The sequence below is a fragment of the Taudactylus pleione genome, unplaced genomic scaffold (genome assembly GCF_031769625.1).
Source record: "Taudactylus pleione unplaced genomic scaffold, aTauple2 ptg000378l, whole genome shotgun sequence".
Classification (NCBI taxonomy): domain Eukaryota; kingdom Metazoa; phylum Chordata; class Amphibia; order Anura; family Myobatrachidae; genus Taudactylus; species Taudactylus pleione.
The window spans coordinates 5,267,587-5,283,844 of record NW_028284779.1 but is presented as its reverse complement, the minus strand read 5'-3'; the positions used below and the strand labels follow the sequence as shown (position 1 = coordinate 5,283,844).

General features: G+C 45.6%; 1 protein-coding gene across 1 annotated transcript; it reads left to right on the top strand.

Annotated features, from left to right (window-relative positions):
• Positions 1-1,780: 1,780 nt before the first annotated feature.
• Positions 1,781-13,837, top strand: LOC148507937 (lactoylglutathione lyase-like). The gene is made up of 6 exons (XM_088445318.1): positions 1,781-1,917; positions 4,740-4,822; positions 7,319-7,459; positions 8,643-8,707; positions 10,256-10,345; positions 13,253-13,837. Exons 1-6 carry the CDS (start codon positions 1,834-1,836, stop codon positions 13,339-13,341), a joined length of 552 nt encoding a protein of 183 aa, XP_088301444.1. The 5' UTR covers positions 1,781-1,833; the 3' UTR covers positions 13,342-13,837.
• Positions 13,838-16,258: the final 2,421 nt, after the last annotated feature.

The following is a 16,258-nucleotide window of genomic DNA, read 5'->3' as shown; positions in this document are numbered from 1 at the left end:
CACCTGCATCCTGCTACCTCACCTGTGTCACACCTGGGTGACATTACACCTGCATCCTAGTAACTGACCTGTGTGACATTACACCTGCATCCTACCTCATCTGGGTGACATTGCACCTACGTCCTACCTCACCTGTGTGACATTACACCTGCATCCTACTACCTCACCTGTCACACCTGAGTGACATTACACCTGCATGCTACTACCTCACCTGTGTCTACACCTGCATCCTACTACCTCACCTGTGTGACATTACACCTGCATCCTACTACCTCACCTGTGTCACACCTGGGTGACATTACACCTGCATGCTACTACCTCACCTGTGTCTACACCTGCATCCTACTACCTTACCTGTGTGACATTACACCTGCATCCTACTACCTCACCTGTGTCACACCTGGGTGACATTACACCTGCATGCTCCCTCACCTGGGTGACATTTATCAAACCTTGGAGAGAGGTAAAGTGGAGAGATAAAGTACCAACCAATAAGCTCCTGTTAAGTTTTCAAACACAGCCTGAGAAATGACAAAACTTGGTTAGTACTTTAGCTCTCTCCAATTTATATCTCCAAGTTTTGATAAATCTTCATTTTTGGAGTCGCTAGTGACCTCACTCCCTTACCCCAATAAGTATGATGACACACATAGAACTGCTGTGCCAAGTCTAAAAACAGGGCAGACTAAGGGCCTGATTCAGAGCCGCTCGTAAGCGGCGGCTCGTTCGTTCCGAGCGATGTTTGCCCAACTGCGCATGCGTACGGATCGTTATACGCATGCGCTAGCCAGTCAGTGCGGCCGAAATTCATGTGCTCGCAAAATAGCGAATGCCTGCTAATTTGATTGACAGAAAGAGGCGTATGTGGGTGGTAATAGGGGAAGGTGCTTGAAAACGGGGAGTGGAAATCAGAACGCAGGCGTGCTTAAAGGTCAAAACAGGCGTTTTAAGGGTGTGCATAATTAATACAGCAGCGTCATTGACCACGTCACTGGGTTATTTTATAGCCAGAACTGCTCGCAAAATTGTGGTAGCAAACACCAACCACAAGAATAGCGAGCAGTTCATACCCTGGTCGATGTACTCGATTAATCTAATTAATAGCGGACATGACGTAGGATGCGAGCGGCCAGGGGGCGTATTTTTTCAAAAAACTAACGCAAGTTTTGCTCGCTCGTTCAGACATAGAGGCGTGAACAGACCGCAAACAGCGAACGGTTCATTTGAATAGCCACCCCTTGTTTTAGAACGAACGACCGCAAATAGCGAGTGGCTCTGAATGAGGGCCTAAGTAAACGCCACCTACGAACAGTCTCACCTTGTTCTGTAGGTACTGTCTGTAAAGTTACAATGTAGCCAATAAAAGATATTTACATCCAAAAGCAAAGCGATTGGGTTGCAGGCGCGGCTATATTCCCTTCAGCTAAAGAACCTTGACGTCATCACTTACTATTCACGTGGACATAAACTGGGAAGTTGGAATAGAACCAAAGCGATTGCCAGCAGAGGGGCGGGTGCAGTGGTTGATTGCCAGCTGGTGGGCGGGGGCAGTGGTTGATTGCCAGCTGGTGGGCGGGGGCAGTAGTTAATTGCCAGCAGTGGTGTGTGGCAAAAGCGGTCATTCAAGGAGACGTATTGCAGCCAGGTAACATTAGCTCCGCCCCTATGCTGATTTGCATGAGATGGGCGGGGATGTGGGGGACATGTATGGACTGGAGGCCAGGTGATATTGACCACGCCCCTCTCTTCTGATTGGCGGCAGGTGGGCGGGGCGGAGGGACATCAGGAGGAGGCAGGAGGAGGCAGGAGGGTGTGTCTGGGAGTCTGTCAGACATGGCGGAGACACAGCAGGAACTGTGCGGACTTAGCGATGAGGCGGCCAAAAGCGCCTGCAGTGACCCGTCCCCGGACACCAAGGTACCGGCCCTCTGCTTCTATACAGTCCCTCTATGGTGTTCTACACCTTGCGTGCTCCATACGCTACTATATTATGTGTTTAATATCCCCTCTCCTTATATAGTACTGCAAAGTGAATTATTCCCTGCTGCCTCCTATATAAAGTACTATACTGTACATTTCACCCTGCTCCATATAGTACTATACTGTGTATTGCACACTGCTCCATATAGTACTATACTGTACATTTCACCCTGCTCCATATAGTACTATACTGTGTATTGCACACTGCTCCATATAGTACTATACTGTGTATTTCACCCTGCTCCATATAGTGTTATACTGTGTATTGCACACTGCTCCATATAGTGTTATACTGTGTATTGCACACTGCTCCATATAGTGTTATACTGTGTATTGCACACTGCTCCATATAGTACTATACTGTGTATTTCACCCTGCTCCATATAGTGTTATACTGTGTATTTCACCCTGCTCCATATAGTGTTATACTGTGTATTGCACACTGCTCCATATAGTACTATACTGTGTATTGCACACTGCTCCATATAGTACTATACTGTGTATTTCACACTGCTCCATATAGTACTATACTGTGTATTTCACCCTGCTCCATATAGTACTATACTGTGTTTTGCACCCTGCTCCATATAGTGTTATACTGTGTTTTGCACACTGCTCCATATAGTGTTATACTGTGTATTGCACACTGCTCCATATAGTGTTATACTGTGTATTGCACACTGCTCCATATAGTGTTATACTGTGTATTGCACACTGCTCCATATAGTGTTATACTGTGTATTGCACACTGCTCCATATAGTGTTATACTGTGTATTGCACACTGCTCCATATAGTGTTATACTGTGTATTGCACACTGCTCCATATAGTGTTATACTGTGTATTGCACACTGCTCCATATAGTGTTATACTGTGTTGTATACACACTCCCCCCATGGAGAAACAGGCAGCACTCAGAGGGATAGTAATATGTATAATCTAGTATGCAGTCACAGGTAGACAGATAGGTGTGTCTGATGTTTTTAATAACCTTCTTCAAGGACTGATCTCTGTCCTTGAAGAAGGATGTACTAAGCTCTGGAAAGTGATAAAGTGGAGAGTGATAAACCACCAGCCAATCAGCTCCCAACTGTCATTTTTCAAACACAGCCTGTAACATGACATTTGGGAGCTGAGTGGCTGATGGTTTATCACTCCAGTTTATAACCGCAACATCGGACGCACCTCCCTGTGACTGTGTGTTATGTTATACATATACAGGCCCTCTGAGTGCTGCCTGTAATTTCCATTGCTGTGCATTACAGTACATTTGGGAGGACAGCAAGGCATCTACACTTTTCAGTTTGCATGAGTGCTGGGCTTTTGTGTATATAATTATTATAATATATATATAAACTGCTCCATATAGTACTCTAGTGTGCATGACAACCTGCTCCCTATATATAGTTCTATACTGTGCATTACGCCCTGGACTACTATAATGCACCTTATGCCCTGCTCCCTATATACAGCATGGCACTGTACTGCGTATTACGCCCTGCTCCCCGTATACAGCATGGCACTGTACTGCGTATTACGCCCTGCTCCCCGTATACAGCATGGCACTGTACTGCGTATTACGCCCTGCTCCCCGTATACAGCATGGCACTGTACTGCGTATTACGCCCTGCTCCCCGTATACAGCATGGCACTGTACTGCGTATTACGCCCTGCTCCCCGTATACAGCATGGCACTGTACTGCGTATTACGCCCTGCTCCCCGTATACAGCATGGCACTGTACTGCGTATTACGCCCTGCTCCCCGTATACAGCATGGCACTGTACTGCGTATTACGCCCTGCTCCCCGTATACAGCATGGCACTGTACTGCGTATTACGCCCTGCTCCCCGTATACAGCATGGCACTGTACTGCGTATTACGCCCTGCTCCCCGTATACAGCATGGCACTGTACTGCGTATTACGCCCTGCTCCCCGTATACAGCATGGCACTGTACTGCGTATTACGCCCTGCTCCCCGTATACAGCATGGCACTGTACTGCGTATTACGCTCTGCTCCCCGTATACAGCATGGCACTGTACTGCGTATTACGCCCTGCTCCCCGTATACAGCATGGCACTGTACTGCGTATTACGCCCTGCTCCATGTCAGATATTTGTTTAATGTGTTACTTTAGTATAGGTGACCTGTCTACCTTCGTCCTAGCTGTGAATAACAAACATTGGTATAATATTTGAGAAGCGGTCACCTTCGGGAGTAAGTCATCTGCATTGGTGTAAGTCTGTTATTAGTTGTGTTCCTCCAGTTTAAGAATATTCAGAGCCGAAGTGCCTATCTCATATATAAAATGAATTGGTTTTGTTTGTTTGTCCCTGCACGGATTGGGATGAAACAAACGTGAGGTGGTCCAGTTGGATCCTGACCACGTTTTAGCGGGGCTTAGGGTCCTGTTCGGACCCCCCATTACTGTACGCTGGGCAGAACTTTGACCCGGGGAGCCTGTTCTGGGCCTTACACTGGAAGGGTTTGGATGACATCATATAATAAAAGTGAGTAACTTGAAAATTTAAACCCGGGCAACACCGGGTACTTCAGCTAGCTTTACATCCCTTTTCTCCAACCTAATGCGGGGGCTGCAGGATACTTGTTACTATATGAAAGTATCGTAATGAGGTGTAAAATCGGGCAGCTCAGCAGGGGTCGTGTCAGGGATAATTACTGAGCCAGCATCCACTGCTGGACGATCGTCCTGATCATTTTTAATGATCTTCATCTTTTTTTCATTTTTGCTTTGTAGGAGTTTATGATGCAACAAACCATGCTGAGAATCAAGGATCCCCAGAAGTCTCTGCCCTTCTACACTAACTGCCTTGGCATGACGTAAGTTGAATAGAGCGGTGCCAGACTTTTCCAGCACCCAGTAGCTGCTGCCAACACCACGTAACCGACTTCTTATCATTTATATTGTGGTCCCCGAGTTCCATAATGTGCTGTTGTGTTGACTTGAGGGAGTAGATTTACTAATCAGATTCCAGCTTCAATTTCTCTTTTGTATTCTAGAAAATGATAGAATTGGTTGCTATGGGCAACACCACCATTTATCGGTTTCAGAAGCTTTAGTAAATCTACTCCGAGGTTTCTGACAATCCTGGAGACAGCTGTGCTGATTTCTCCCACTAACAAAATGGGTTTCGTTAGTTGTTACTTGACTACAATCATATAGTGTGTAATACTATACACACAACGGGCCCGATTCAGCAGTGCACTCAATTATCAGGAATCTGCGCGTATGATGCATACGGGTCCTGTGTGATCGCACGCAGGTCCCCGTATGAGAAGTTTATGGGGTGGTGCGGGGGTGACCTGCGTTCTAGGAATTGTGGGTGTCACGCCCCCACCCACCCTGTTTTCCGGGAGTGACAAGACCAGGATTGCCCATGGATGCTGATTCCTGGCCTCGCATGCCAGCCAGCTTGCATAAGCTGTGACTTACTCAGCTGGCCGGCGGCGACCGATGGTCGCTATGGTAATCCCAGGCTGCAACCTAGGTCGCCGTGCTGGTATGGCAGATGCACCAGTAGGTGACGGGCACCACCTGCGGCATTTGCATTTTAGCAAGGACGGAATTACAAAGATGCTTGTGTGCGGCTTTGCAATTCCATCCTCTGCTGAATCAGGCCCAGTATGCGGAACAGATGAGTTGAGGATTTAAAGCAAACCTGGTATGGCAAATGAGCATTAGTGTAACTCCCTCATTGCATTGGGGGGTTGACTGAGCTGTATGTTTTTTGTTTTTTTTGTTGTTTTTCCCAGTACAAATGCAATTTATTTTACCTATTATTTTAGATTGGCGCACAGTGTAGCTCGATGACAGTTAAGGTGCGTACACAGTACACGATACGCTCCCTGAGCGATATCGTGTAGTGTGTCCCCGGCAGGCTGTGCTCAATGTCGTTCATGACATTGAGCACAGCCGCTGAACGATATCATTAACGATATCGTTCAGCGCCGGGCCCTCTCCCCCATTCCCCAACATGCAGCAACCTGACGAGGTCGTCAGATTGTGCTGCATGTTCAGGCGATGGACAATGTCGGAAACTACCAGCGGGAGTGCGCATCGCTGGTCGTTTCCGACATAAAAGTGCACGATTACTGAGCGATTTCACGATGTCGTAATCGTGCAGTCGCTCAGTAATATCGCCCAGTATGTACCTACCATTAGTCAGGGATAGATGTTACCATCCGTCAGAAGGATCTGGGTTATAGGTGTACCTGGTCTGATTTAGTTATGACTGTAGGAGTACTCACTTCAAACTCACCTGTGCTCTTTGTGTGCTGCATCCGTACTCGCTAGGACACAGCCCAAAGGAGGGTATCCACTACCCGACAGTGAAAAGACTGAACGATAACGATATCGTTATCGTTCAGTTGTTCACTACACTGCAGGGTGCCCACACTGAACGATATGTCGTTCAGTGCAGGCACAATCAATCATCTGCAAACACGCCGAACCTGATGATATCATCAGGTTGACCAGCATGTTTGAACGATGATAGATGTCTAAAAGACCAAATTTTCGAACGATTTTATTGTTATCGTTCAACTTTATCGTCTAGTGGATACCCCCCTTAAGCCACTCACTTCTAGCTCATTAATAGTACAAAGTGGCTTCTTCCACAGGGTGTAGTTAATGAAGCTGTTTAACAGAATCAATCTGTTTTACACGTTGTGTTTTTTTTTTTTTTTTATTAACTAAAAGATGAAGCTGCTAAAGCACAGATGGTGTACTGGTCAGCATTACTGCCCCACAGCACTTAGGTCATGGGTTCAAATCCTGCCATGGCCCTAACTGTGTGGAGTTTGTATGTGCTCTCCATGCCTGCCTAGGTCTTCGCCAGGTGCTCTGGATTCCTCCCACAATCCCAAAACTGGTTAACTCCCTCCTGACAAAAAATGAACCCTAGTCTGCGTACATGTGGTAGAGAACATAGGGGTCTAGTTACTAAGCAGTGTTAGGAGACAGAGTGAAAAGTGATAAGGTGCCAGCCAATCGGCTCCCAACTGTCATCTCACAGGCTGTATTTGAAAATGACAGTTGAGAGCTGATTGACTGGTACCTTATCACTTTTCACTCTGTCTCCTAACACTGCATAGTAACTAGACCCCATAGATTGTAAGCTCCGCTGGGGCAGACTGATGTGAATGGCCAATATTTTCTGTAAAGCGCTGGGTAATATGTATGTGCTATATAACTAGCTGGTAATTACATATTTGTATTAGCTGCAGTGGTTGGAGAATTTCCATCAGATACTAGAACTATGACTGAGGGGAGGAAATAGTGTGTGAAAATCTGTTCCTTGTGTTCCCACATGTTAGTCTCCTCCAGAAGCTGGATTTCCCCTCTATGAAGTTCTCATTATACTTCATGGGCTACGAGGACAAGAAAGACATCCCAGAAGACCTAAAGGAGAGGACTGCCTGGACGTTTTCCCGGAAGGCGACCCTTGAGCTGACGCAGTAAGTTCAGGATCTGATGATGATTATCATTCATGACCACACAGCGGCGCCTTCAGGGGAAAGGGTGACACTGCATCACTTTCATAGGATTACTGAACAATGGCCCTCATTCAGAGCCGTACGCTCTGAGCAGAGCGCACGCTCTGAATGAGGGCCGGGCTCCATTTTCATGGAGCGTCCTCCTGGACGCTCGTATAGCTGTGGGTCACCACCCACAGGCTATACGAGCGTGCATTGTGATGGCCGCGATGGTCGAGACCATCGTGACCATCGAATTTGCGAGCCGGAGCCTGCGGTTGAGGTTTTCAACCGCAAGCTCCGGAGTGATTTTGGCTCTATCAGAGCCAAAATCACTCCCACTGACATCACTAGTGATGTCAGTGGGCCGGCTTCTGACGGGAGGCGTTCCCGTGGGAACGCCCCCGTCAGGGAGGCACGCCCACCAAAGGGGGCGTGCTGTCAATCAACATTGACAGCACGCCCCCTTTGATCGGACACAACGAGCGAAGGACTTTCCTTCGCTCGTCGCGTCTGGCGCATGCGCACGACGGAGCTCCCTCCGTCGTGCGCATGCTCAGTCCATAACATCGACCCACTTGCGAGCGGACAGCCGCTCGCGAGCGGGTCTGAATCAGGCCCAATGAGGGTTATTGTATGTATCTAATGATCTGACACTTACATTTTCACATGGAGGGTTCCTTACCTGATTCTCACCTTCAGATCTAACCATTTATATTTTATGAATTGCAGTTACATGAATAACTAAAATGTTGCCTAAACCTAGATGTTAATTTGGAATTACAAAATAAGAATAATTTCTTAATGGGAGGTAATACTTCATAAACCTCCGCAGGAGGCTTGGACATATCGGGATGCTGCATAATAAAATTGACTCTTCATATTTCAATTATTTTCCTTTCCATTGCTTTGGAATTGTGATGTGTGGACATACCTGGCAGCTATTACTACATAGATTACTTTCTTTCCTCTGTGCCTTTCATCTATATTTCAATATCATTCGGAAAGGATGTTTATTTCCATCGCCCGGATGCTCAACACAAAGCTGCTCTCTGGTTATGTCTGTTTGTGGCAGAGAGCAGTTCTATCCCAGGGGAAAGGAAACGTGTGTGTGTGTTTTAAATGCATAATTGCAAAGGTTAACTCCATGTTTCGTGTCCCACAGCAACTGGGGTACTGAGAATGATGAGAAACCGTATCATAACGGCAACTCGGACCCTCGAGGATTTGGTACGTTGTAAGGTTGAGGGAGATCTCTTCTTCTTCTAGATTTGTTTTCTCCAAATCATTCTTTACCTCTTACAGAGAGATACAAATATAATCCAGCTCTTAAGGGGTAACAAAGCAACAAACCTGAAATGATGGGCTTGTCTGGGATTTGAAGTCTGGCCCTGTTAGCCCCTAAGCGAGAGCCATACCCCTAGGCCAAGGATAACCACCAGTGTTGCTTAATTAGACATTCAATAATCCATTTATTTCCCCAAATCAAAATGCTTCACATAAAGTATATAACATTAGTATCGCTAATCAATATGACATAGATAGCCTCCCCTTCTGTCTCACCAACTCTGACATCCTTCTCCCCTGCTTCTGGAGAGGAAGTCTTGGCCCTCATCCGGTCCTCCCCTCCTTCCACCTCCCCTCTTGACCCTATCCCTTCCCGTCTCCTTCTGCCTGTTCCCATCTGGCTCCCCTCCTTAATCTCTCCCTATCATCTGGCACTGTCCCTTCTGCATTCAAACATGCTCTTGTCTCCCCCATTCTTAAAAAAACACATTCTCACTCTCTCCCCGTCACCTGCTGCTTCTCAACAACACCCCTCTGCTTGTCACCCTTTCCATATCACCCTCTGCCTCTCTGTTACCCTCTCCCCATCCCCCCTCTCTCTATCCCCCCCATCACCCTTTCCCTGTCACCCACTGCTGTGTAGCATATTGTGAAATATATAGATATATATATTATCCTTAATTTCGACAAGGTGTCAAAAGAGCTTAACAAGGGGAGAGCCCCAAACCGGTATCTTGCCTAGGGCCCCATGATGTCTAAATCCGGCTCTGCCCTGGACGATATGTCTGTCTGAAGGGCTGACATTGTACACTTTGAGCGATGTAATGAACGATCCCTCGTTCCGTCCTTTTATTACCTGCAACAGCACCCCATGCAATATCGTCCGGTTAGGCGTGCAACATGGCCGACCAGACTATATGGCATGCGACTGTGGGAGTATGCAGATGGTCCATACACACTGGACGATCCGGCCAATGGGTTGTTCCGATTCGGCTGGAAAGGACATATATCGGGCTAACATCGTCCTAGTGTGTACCCAGCTTAAGACACTGGTTCCCAAAGTGCCATGGGTGATGATCCAGGACCAAATACAATTGTTTGTTGTCATTGTGTTAGGCAAAACCAGTGCCAATGGCTGCCAGTCATAAAATATATGGACAAATGGAAACGCAGCCCTGTCCACCACCACATAATTGATCCCAAGGTGACAGTTCAGCACAGTTTACTTAAATTTTTATATTTTTTTCTGAAAAACAATTTGGCCGAAGGGTGCCATGGAAAAATGCTGATACTCTAAGGTGTTGTGTTTCAAGAAAGTTTGGGAACCACTGATGTAAGAAGCTGAGCAGATGCCTCTAAGGCTTCCAGATAGCTAAAACTGTTGTCTGATCTGTGTCGCTGAATAAAAAGGACAAAGCCCTTCCATGATCATCCTATTTACTCTCCATGACCACTAAGCTTAATGCTGTCTCCCATTGTCGCCCCCTGCAGGTCACATAGGTATCGCAGTCCCTGATGTCTACGCTGCTTGCAAGAGGTTTGAGGAGCTCGGAGTCACATTCGTGAAGAAACCAGACGATGGTAACTTTATATGTCCAGGGCTTTGTCTGCTTTTGGTATTTTCATCCTAGGAATTGGTAATAGTCAGAACGCTATTTATATAAAGATATGTACACCTATCAGACCACCACTCAATTCACTTCTCAGTTGCAACCCCTCGAAATAGAACTTTACCCATGGAGTTGACAAGGTATCGTCCAAGGAGGGAAATGACTCCCCAGGCTCTTGCAGCAAACCTGGGTCTTTCTGCGGTAATGGGGGCCTGTGAAGATCCTTGTTCCCTTGTCCATTACTTTAACAGGGATGTGACAGCTGCAATGGATATTATTGCCCCTGTGCGTATACGACCCCTCATGCCACACAGTCAAGCCCCTTGGTTTGACAATAGTGTTAGTGAACTCAAGAAAAGGGGGCGTAGACTTGAAAGACTATGGAGGAAGACGAACCTGGTAGAGGATAAGTTAACACTAATCAAATGTATAAAAGAATATCAATCAACAATCACTCATAAGAAAACAGAGTTCCTTTCAAATGAGATCAAGGCAGCAAACAATAGGCCGGCTCAGCTTTTCCGTACAGTGGAGATGCTTTGCAAACCATCATGCCTGCAGCATGATGAAACCCTCTCCCAGTCAAGATGCAATGAGTTTGCAAAATTCTTTGCAGATAAAGTATCCTCCATCCGGGCTGGAATCCCCACAGTGCCATCAAAGGCGTGCCAAACTACCAAGCCTGCCAAGGTAAGCCACCTGTCTCCCTGGAACAGCTTTGACATAATGGATGTAAAAGACATGGCTAAAATTATCAGAATGTTGCGACCCACCACCTGTGATCTGGACTCTGCCTCAACCAAGCTTCTCAAAGGGTGTATAGACATTATTGACCCTGTAATTGCAAAAATAGTTCAATGCTCTTTGCAAACAGCCATTTTTCCAGAACCACTAACGGAAGCAATTGTTAGACCACTTCTTAAAAAAACCTAATTTAGACACCGACTGCATGACCAACTATAGACCAGTATCAAACCTTCCTTTTCTAGGAAAGGTCATTGAGAAAGTGGTGGCAATGCAACTGGAAACCCACCTGTCTACCCATGATATTTATGATCCATTCCAGTCAGGATTCAGGAGAAGACATAGCACTGAAACAGCCCTGGTATGTGTGCTTAATGATCTTCTGATGGCAAGAGACAGAGGTGATTGTTCAATCTTAATCCTTCTGGATCTCTCAGCAGCATTTGATACTGTGGACCACGGGATTCTAATTGAGCGCCTGAAAAATTTCTGTGGACTGGATGGCACAGTCCTTAGATGGTTCAAATCATTTCTCACTGGCAAGTCACAGAGTTTCTTCTGGAGTAAACTCTTCATCACCAGTGTCACTTCCATGCGGTGTCCCACAGGGTTCTATATTATCTACCATGCTTTTTGCAGTATACATGCTACCATTGGGTGAAATAATCAGACGTCATGGCCTAGTGTACCACTGCTATGCAGATGATACACAACTGTACCTGTCCTTTGCTCCAGGTACAAAGGACCCAATAACAACCCTAAATGGCTGCCTAGCTGAGCTTCAGGAGTGGATGAGTGCCAGTTGGCTGCGACTGAACCCTGATAAAATAGAGGTTCTTATGATAGGTCACAGGACAGGGCTACAGCATAGCCAACCAACAGGACTTACGCTTGGGGGTTCAGAATTACCAAACACTAAACATGTGCGGAATCTTGGTGTTGTCCTGGATAGTGGCTTGACACTTAAACATCAGGTATCAGCCACAATCAAATCTTCATTCTTTCATCTGAGGAACATAGCCAGAATCAAGCACTTAATTCCCTCAGAAGATCTGCCTAAAGTCATACATGCATTTATATCATCACGCCTAGACTACTGCAACGCCCTCTACCTCTGTCTCCCAGCAAAAGAATTACACCGCTTGCAGATGGTACAAAACGCAGCTGCCAGGCTATTAACCAACCAGCCCCGTTCCAGCCACATAACACCCATTCTCTACTCCCTTCACTGGCTGCCTGTCAGATGGTGAATTCAAGATTGGATTAATAACTTACAAAGCCCTTCATGACCATGGCCCAGGGTACCTGAAGCGGCTTCTGATTCCTTACTGTCCCACTCGATTACTGCGATCCGTTGACGAAGGACTATTAACAGTACCTAGAATCTCACAGAATTCGTCTGGGGGTGTCGAGCTTTCAGTTTTGTGGCTCCAACCTTTTGGAACTCACTTCCCCGCACAGTTCGAGAGGCCTCCACTCTAGAATCCTTCAAAAATACTCAAGACTCACCTATTCACCCAAGCATTTCACTAATGTCCCTTGTTTAAGCTTATTTTGTACTGTAATTGTAAAGCACTTTGAGTCCTTTAGGAGAAAAGCGCTATATAAATAAAATTATTATTATTACCATCTTACCTCCTTGCGTGTTAAACAGCCTTTCAAGTCACGCCATGCAGTGGCATGCCTCTGTAGCGCTGAGCATCTTATCGTGTGACTTTTTACCTTCAAATTGGTGTTAGCGATGTGAATAGGATGCACAAGCAGCTTCTGCTGATTAAAATGATATGCGGCATGCCTATATTCTGTGTGTGACTGCGGCTGTATCTACAGACAAAACGCTACATTACTGTGTCAGCCACTGACACTGTAACGTAGCACTTTGAATAGCCTGGCTGTTCGGAGCATCAGTAATGTGGCTTCTGTATCCCTGAGACTATGACTGGGACCTGTACTGGTCATCTCTGACCTTTTATTGATTTATTATCACTCTGTGCAGCCACTGTAGGGCCCCACATGCTTCTATATTTGACCAATATTGCTGCTATTACATTAGTGCAGTGGACAGATTAGGGGGGGTGGGTGTGGGTTTGTTACTGGGGTAGTCACTGTAACCATTGACATGTCTGTTTTCCAGGGAAAATGAAAGGACTAGCATTCGTTCAAGACCCTGACGGCTACTGGATTGAGATTCTCAGTCCTAACAACATGGTGTCCATTGTTTAATTTCATCTCTGCCATTATAGTGTCTATGCCCAAGGACTGAGGCTATATCATCCAATCGCTTTGTTTTAATTTAGGAAACTCCGTATTCGGTTAGGAAATATATATTTATAATGTAAAATGCACTGGCCAGGTGGAGTTCATCCTGCGGTTATTGGTATGTGTAAAATGTATTACCCCAAATCCTGCACACAGAACGTCTACACATTCTTCTATGACCTAATTACCCCCTATAGATGTCCCTGATCTTAAGCTTGTACATGAAAACCGGTCTTATTATGTTCTACATAGATCAAAGAGAACCTCGGGTTACACTTTGTATTATCCAATCCCCCCCAGTACCTGACGTAGAGACTGGTTATAGAGCAGATACGTAAATCATCAGTATTACCAGATATTTATAATGGGTTTAGTGCCTTATTTGGAAGCACCTTAGACTTTAATTCTGAATGCTGTGATATTCATGTTATCAATTTCCAATAAACCCTGATTAAATTGAGATCTGCTATGCCAGTTATTTTTCTTTTTATAGAAATGGTCTACAGAAACATTGTATATTATGTACGCAATGAGCAAGTTATATATGTAAACTGTAGTTCAGACTGTAGTATAGATTTTAATGTGCAGTAAACATCAACACAAGAATTGCCCCCATATGTGGGTAATGTGTGCCTGCCTGCCCCTCTCCTCCTCTCCCAGGCAGAGATGCGCACACAGCAGCACAATAACCAGGCAGCAGCCAGAAGTCCCCCGCACCTCAGACCTGGTCAGTGAGTGACCTCTCCACATTGCTGCCTCCTCCTGATTGATGCCATCCTTCCTGCAGAGCTCGGTGCTTCTTGCAAGCTAGAAAATGTGTCCACTCCCTCCATGCTGCTAGCGGGCACCAGAGCCAGTCCTTCTCATTGTGTGGCCAGCATCAGGCAGCACTGCTCAGTGTGAGAGGTCCCCGTTCTGCTGTTCTTGTGTAGCTGTCTGCTGGAGTACATGGAGACTGTCTACAGCCTCCAGCCAGAATGATCAGTTAATGGTATTATTATTATTATCATCATCATCATTTATTTATATGGCGCAACAAGTCCGGTATTTGGGAGTACCGCACTCCACACCAGGATTGCGGAGGGACCTGCTTCGCTGGGCAGGTATTTCTGAATTACTAATTAGGAATACTATATATCTGAGGTGTCCGAGGTAGGGGTTCCCACTCCTGGGGTAGATGGGCAGTTCCAAACACACATTAGCCAGGAATCAACACGCCAGTCCAGGTTTTCAATTCAATTAGCCAAAGCTAGTTTATTGTAAAGAAAATCCTAACCTGTCTGGGCTATAACTACACACACTGGTTCCCTCTCTCAAAAGCAGTGGGACCTAAGGCCCCTACCACATACATAGCCATATGCAAAGTACTAAGTAAAACCCCCTGACACACTTTTATCAGCCTCTTGCAGTTGCAAGTACTAAATAGCCTGTTTGAAGACCTGAAATGGGCCTGATGGATGGAGCCCGTCCTCACTCTACATCCATAACCCCAGGAGCCTTTTAACCGTCTCTTACTAAAGCCCAAACATCTATCAAGTCTGTTTTGCAATAAGAAATTTACCTGGGGTTTTAATACATATACAGTAGCTCTGAAACCTGGGCCAAACATCTTTCCCGTGTATGACCTTAACAGTGATTTGTCACAATCGCATCAATATGATATAAAGTAATAACGGACACTCCTAATACTGGTTTCTACATGAACAGACCCCTGGGTGAGCAGGGACATGGTGATGAAATTGGCATATTATATCCCTTGCCTGCCAACTTAATGTGAATGGCGCCACCCACTACATTTCCTACCACCTATCTTCAAGGGAGATATATAAAAGTAATCAGTTTTGGTTCTTCAGCACCTGTGGTTCAGTGTGTATGAATGACCGTGATCTGAAGATATATCTGTTAGGTGTGTACCCAGCTTTACATTGGCCGATTGGAGACGAAGACTTGCATTAGTTACGGCATAATACATTAAGAGATTCCACAATGAACACTATAATCACTGAACTGTAAGCTCTTAAATACTCTACGTCCTTATTTAATGTGAACTCATTGCATTGCTACCTAGAAATGTACTGTTTGTTATGGTGCAGCGATGGGTGTTGTCATGGTGCTTTATAAATACACAGTAATAATGATGTCCCATAACTATAATTACTGCCATGTTAATTGCTGCCTCTGTTCCTGCAGTTTATCACATGGTCGGGATATTTAAAGGTGAGCTATTCCAACTTATATCTGGCATGTGTGCTCCTGTTAAAAACCACAATATGCACATAGTGGGTATTTTGCTGTATACCAGCTTGTTAATGCAACTATATAATTAGCCAATCAAGTGGCAACAACTCAATCCATAAAAGCAGACAGACAAGGTCAAGAGATTCAGTTGTTGTTGAATCCATACACCAGAATAAAGAAGGAACATGTTCTAAGTGACTTTGACAATGGAATGGTTGTTGGTACCAGAAGGTGGTTTGAGTGTCCCAGAATTTACACAGAAAGGTGTACAAAACTATCTAGTGATCGACAGTTCTGTTGGTGAAAACACCATGTTAACGAGAGGTCATATGTGACAATGACCAGACTTGTACAAGCTGGCAGGAAGGAGACATTAACTCAGTCGAACCATGTGTTACAGCAGAACAGCATCTCTAAATGCACAGCACGTTGAGGCATGAAGAGGATATTCCTCAGCAGCGGAAGAGCGCACCAAGTTCCACTATTGTCTCTCCATAGGAACTTCAAGTTATAGTGGGCACTGGCTCACCAAATCTAGACAGTTGAATTGTGGAAAAACCTTTCCAGCCATGACGAATCTCAATATCTGCCACAACATGCAGATGAAAGGGTCAGAATTTGGAGTCAACAGCATAAAGCCATG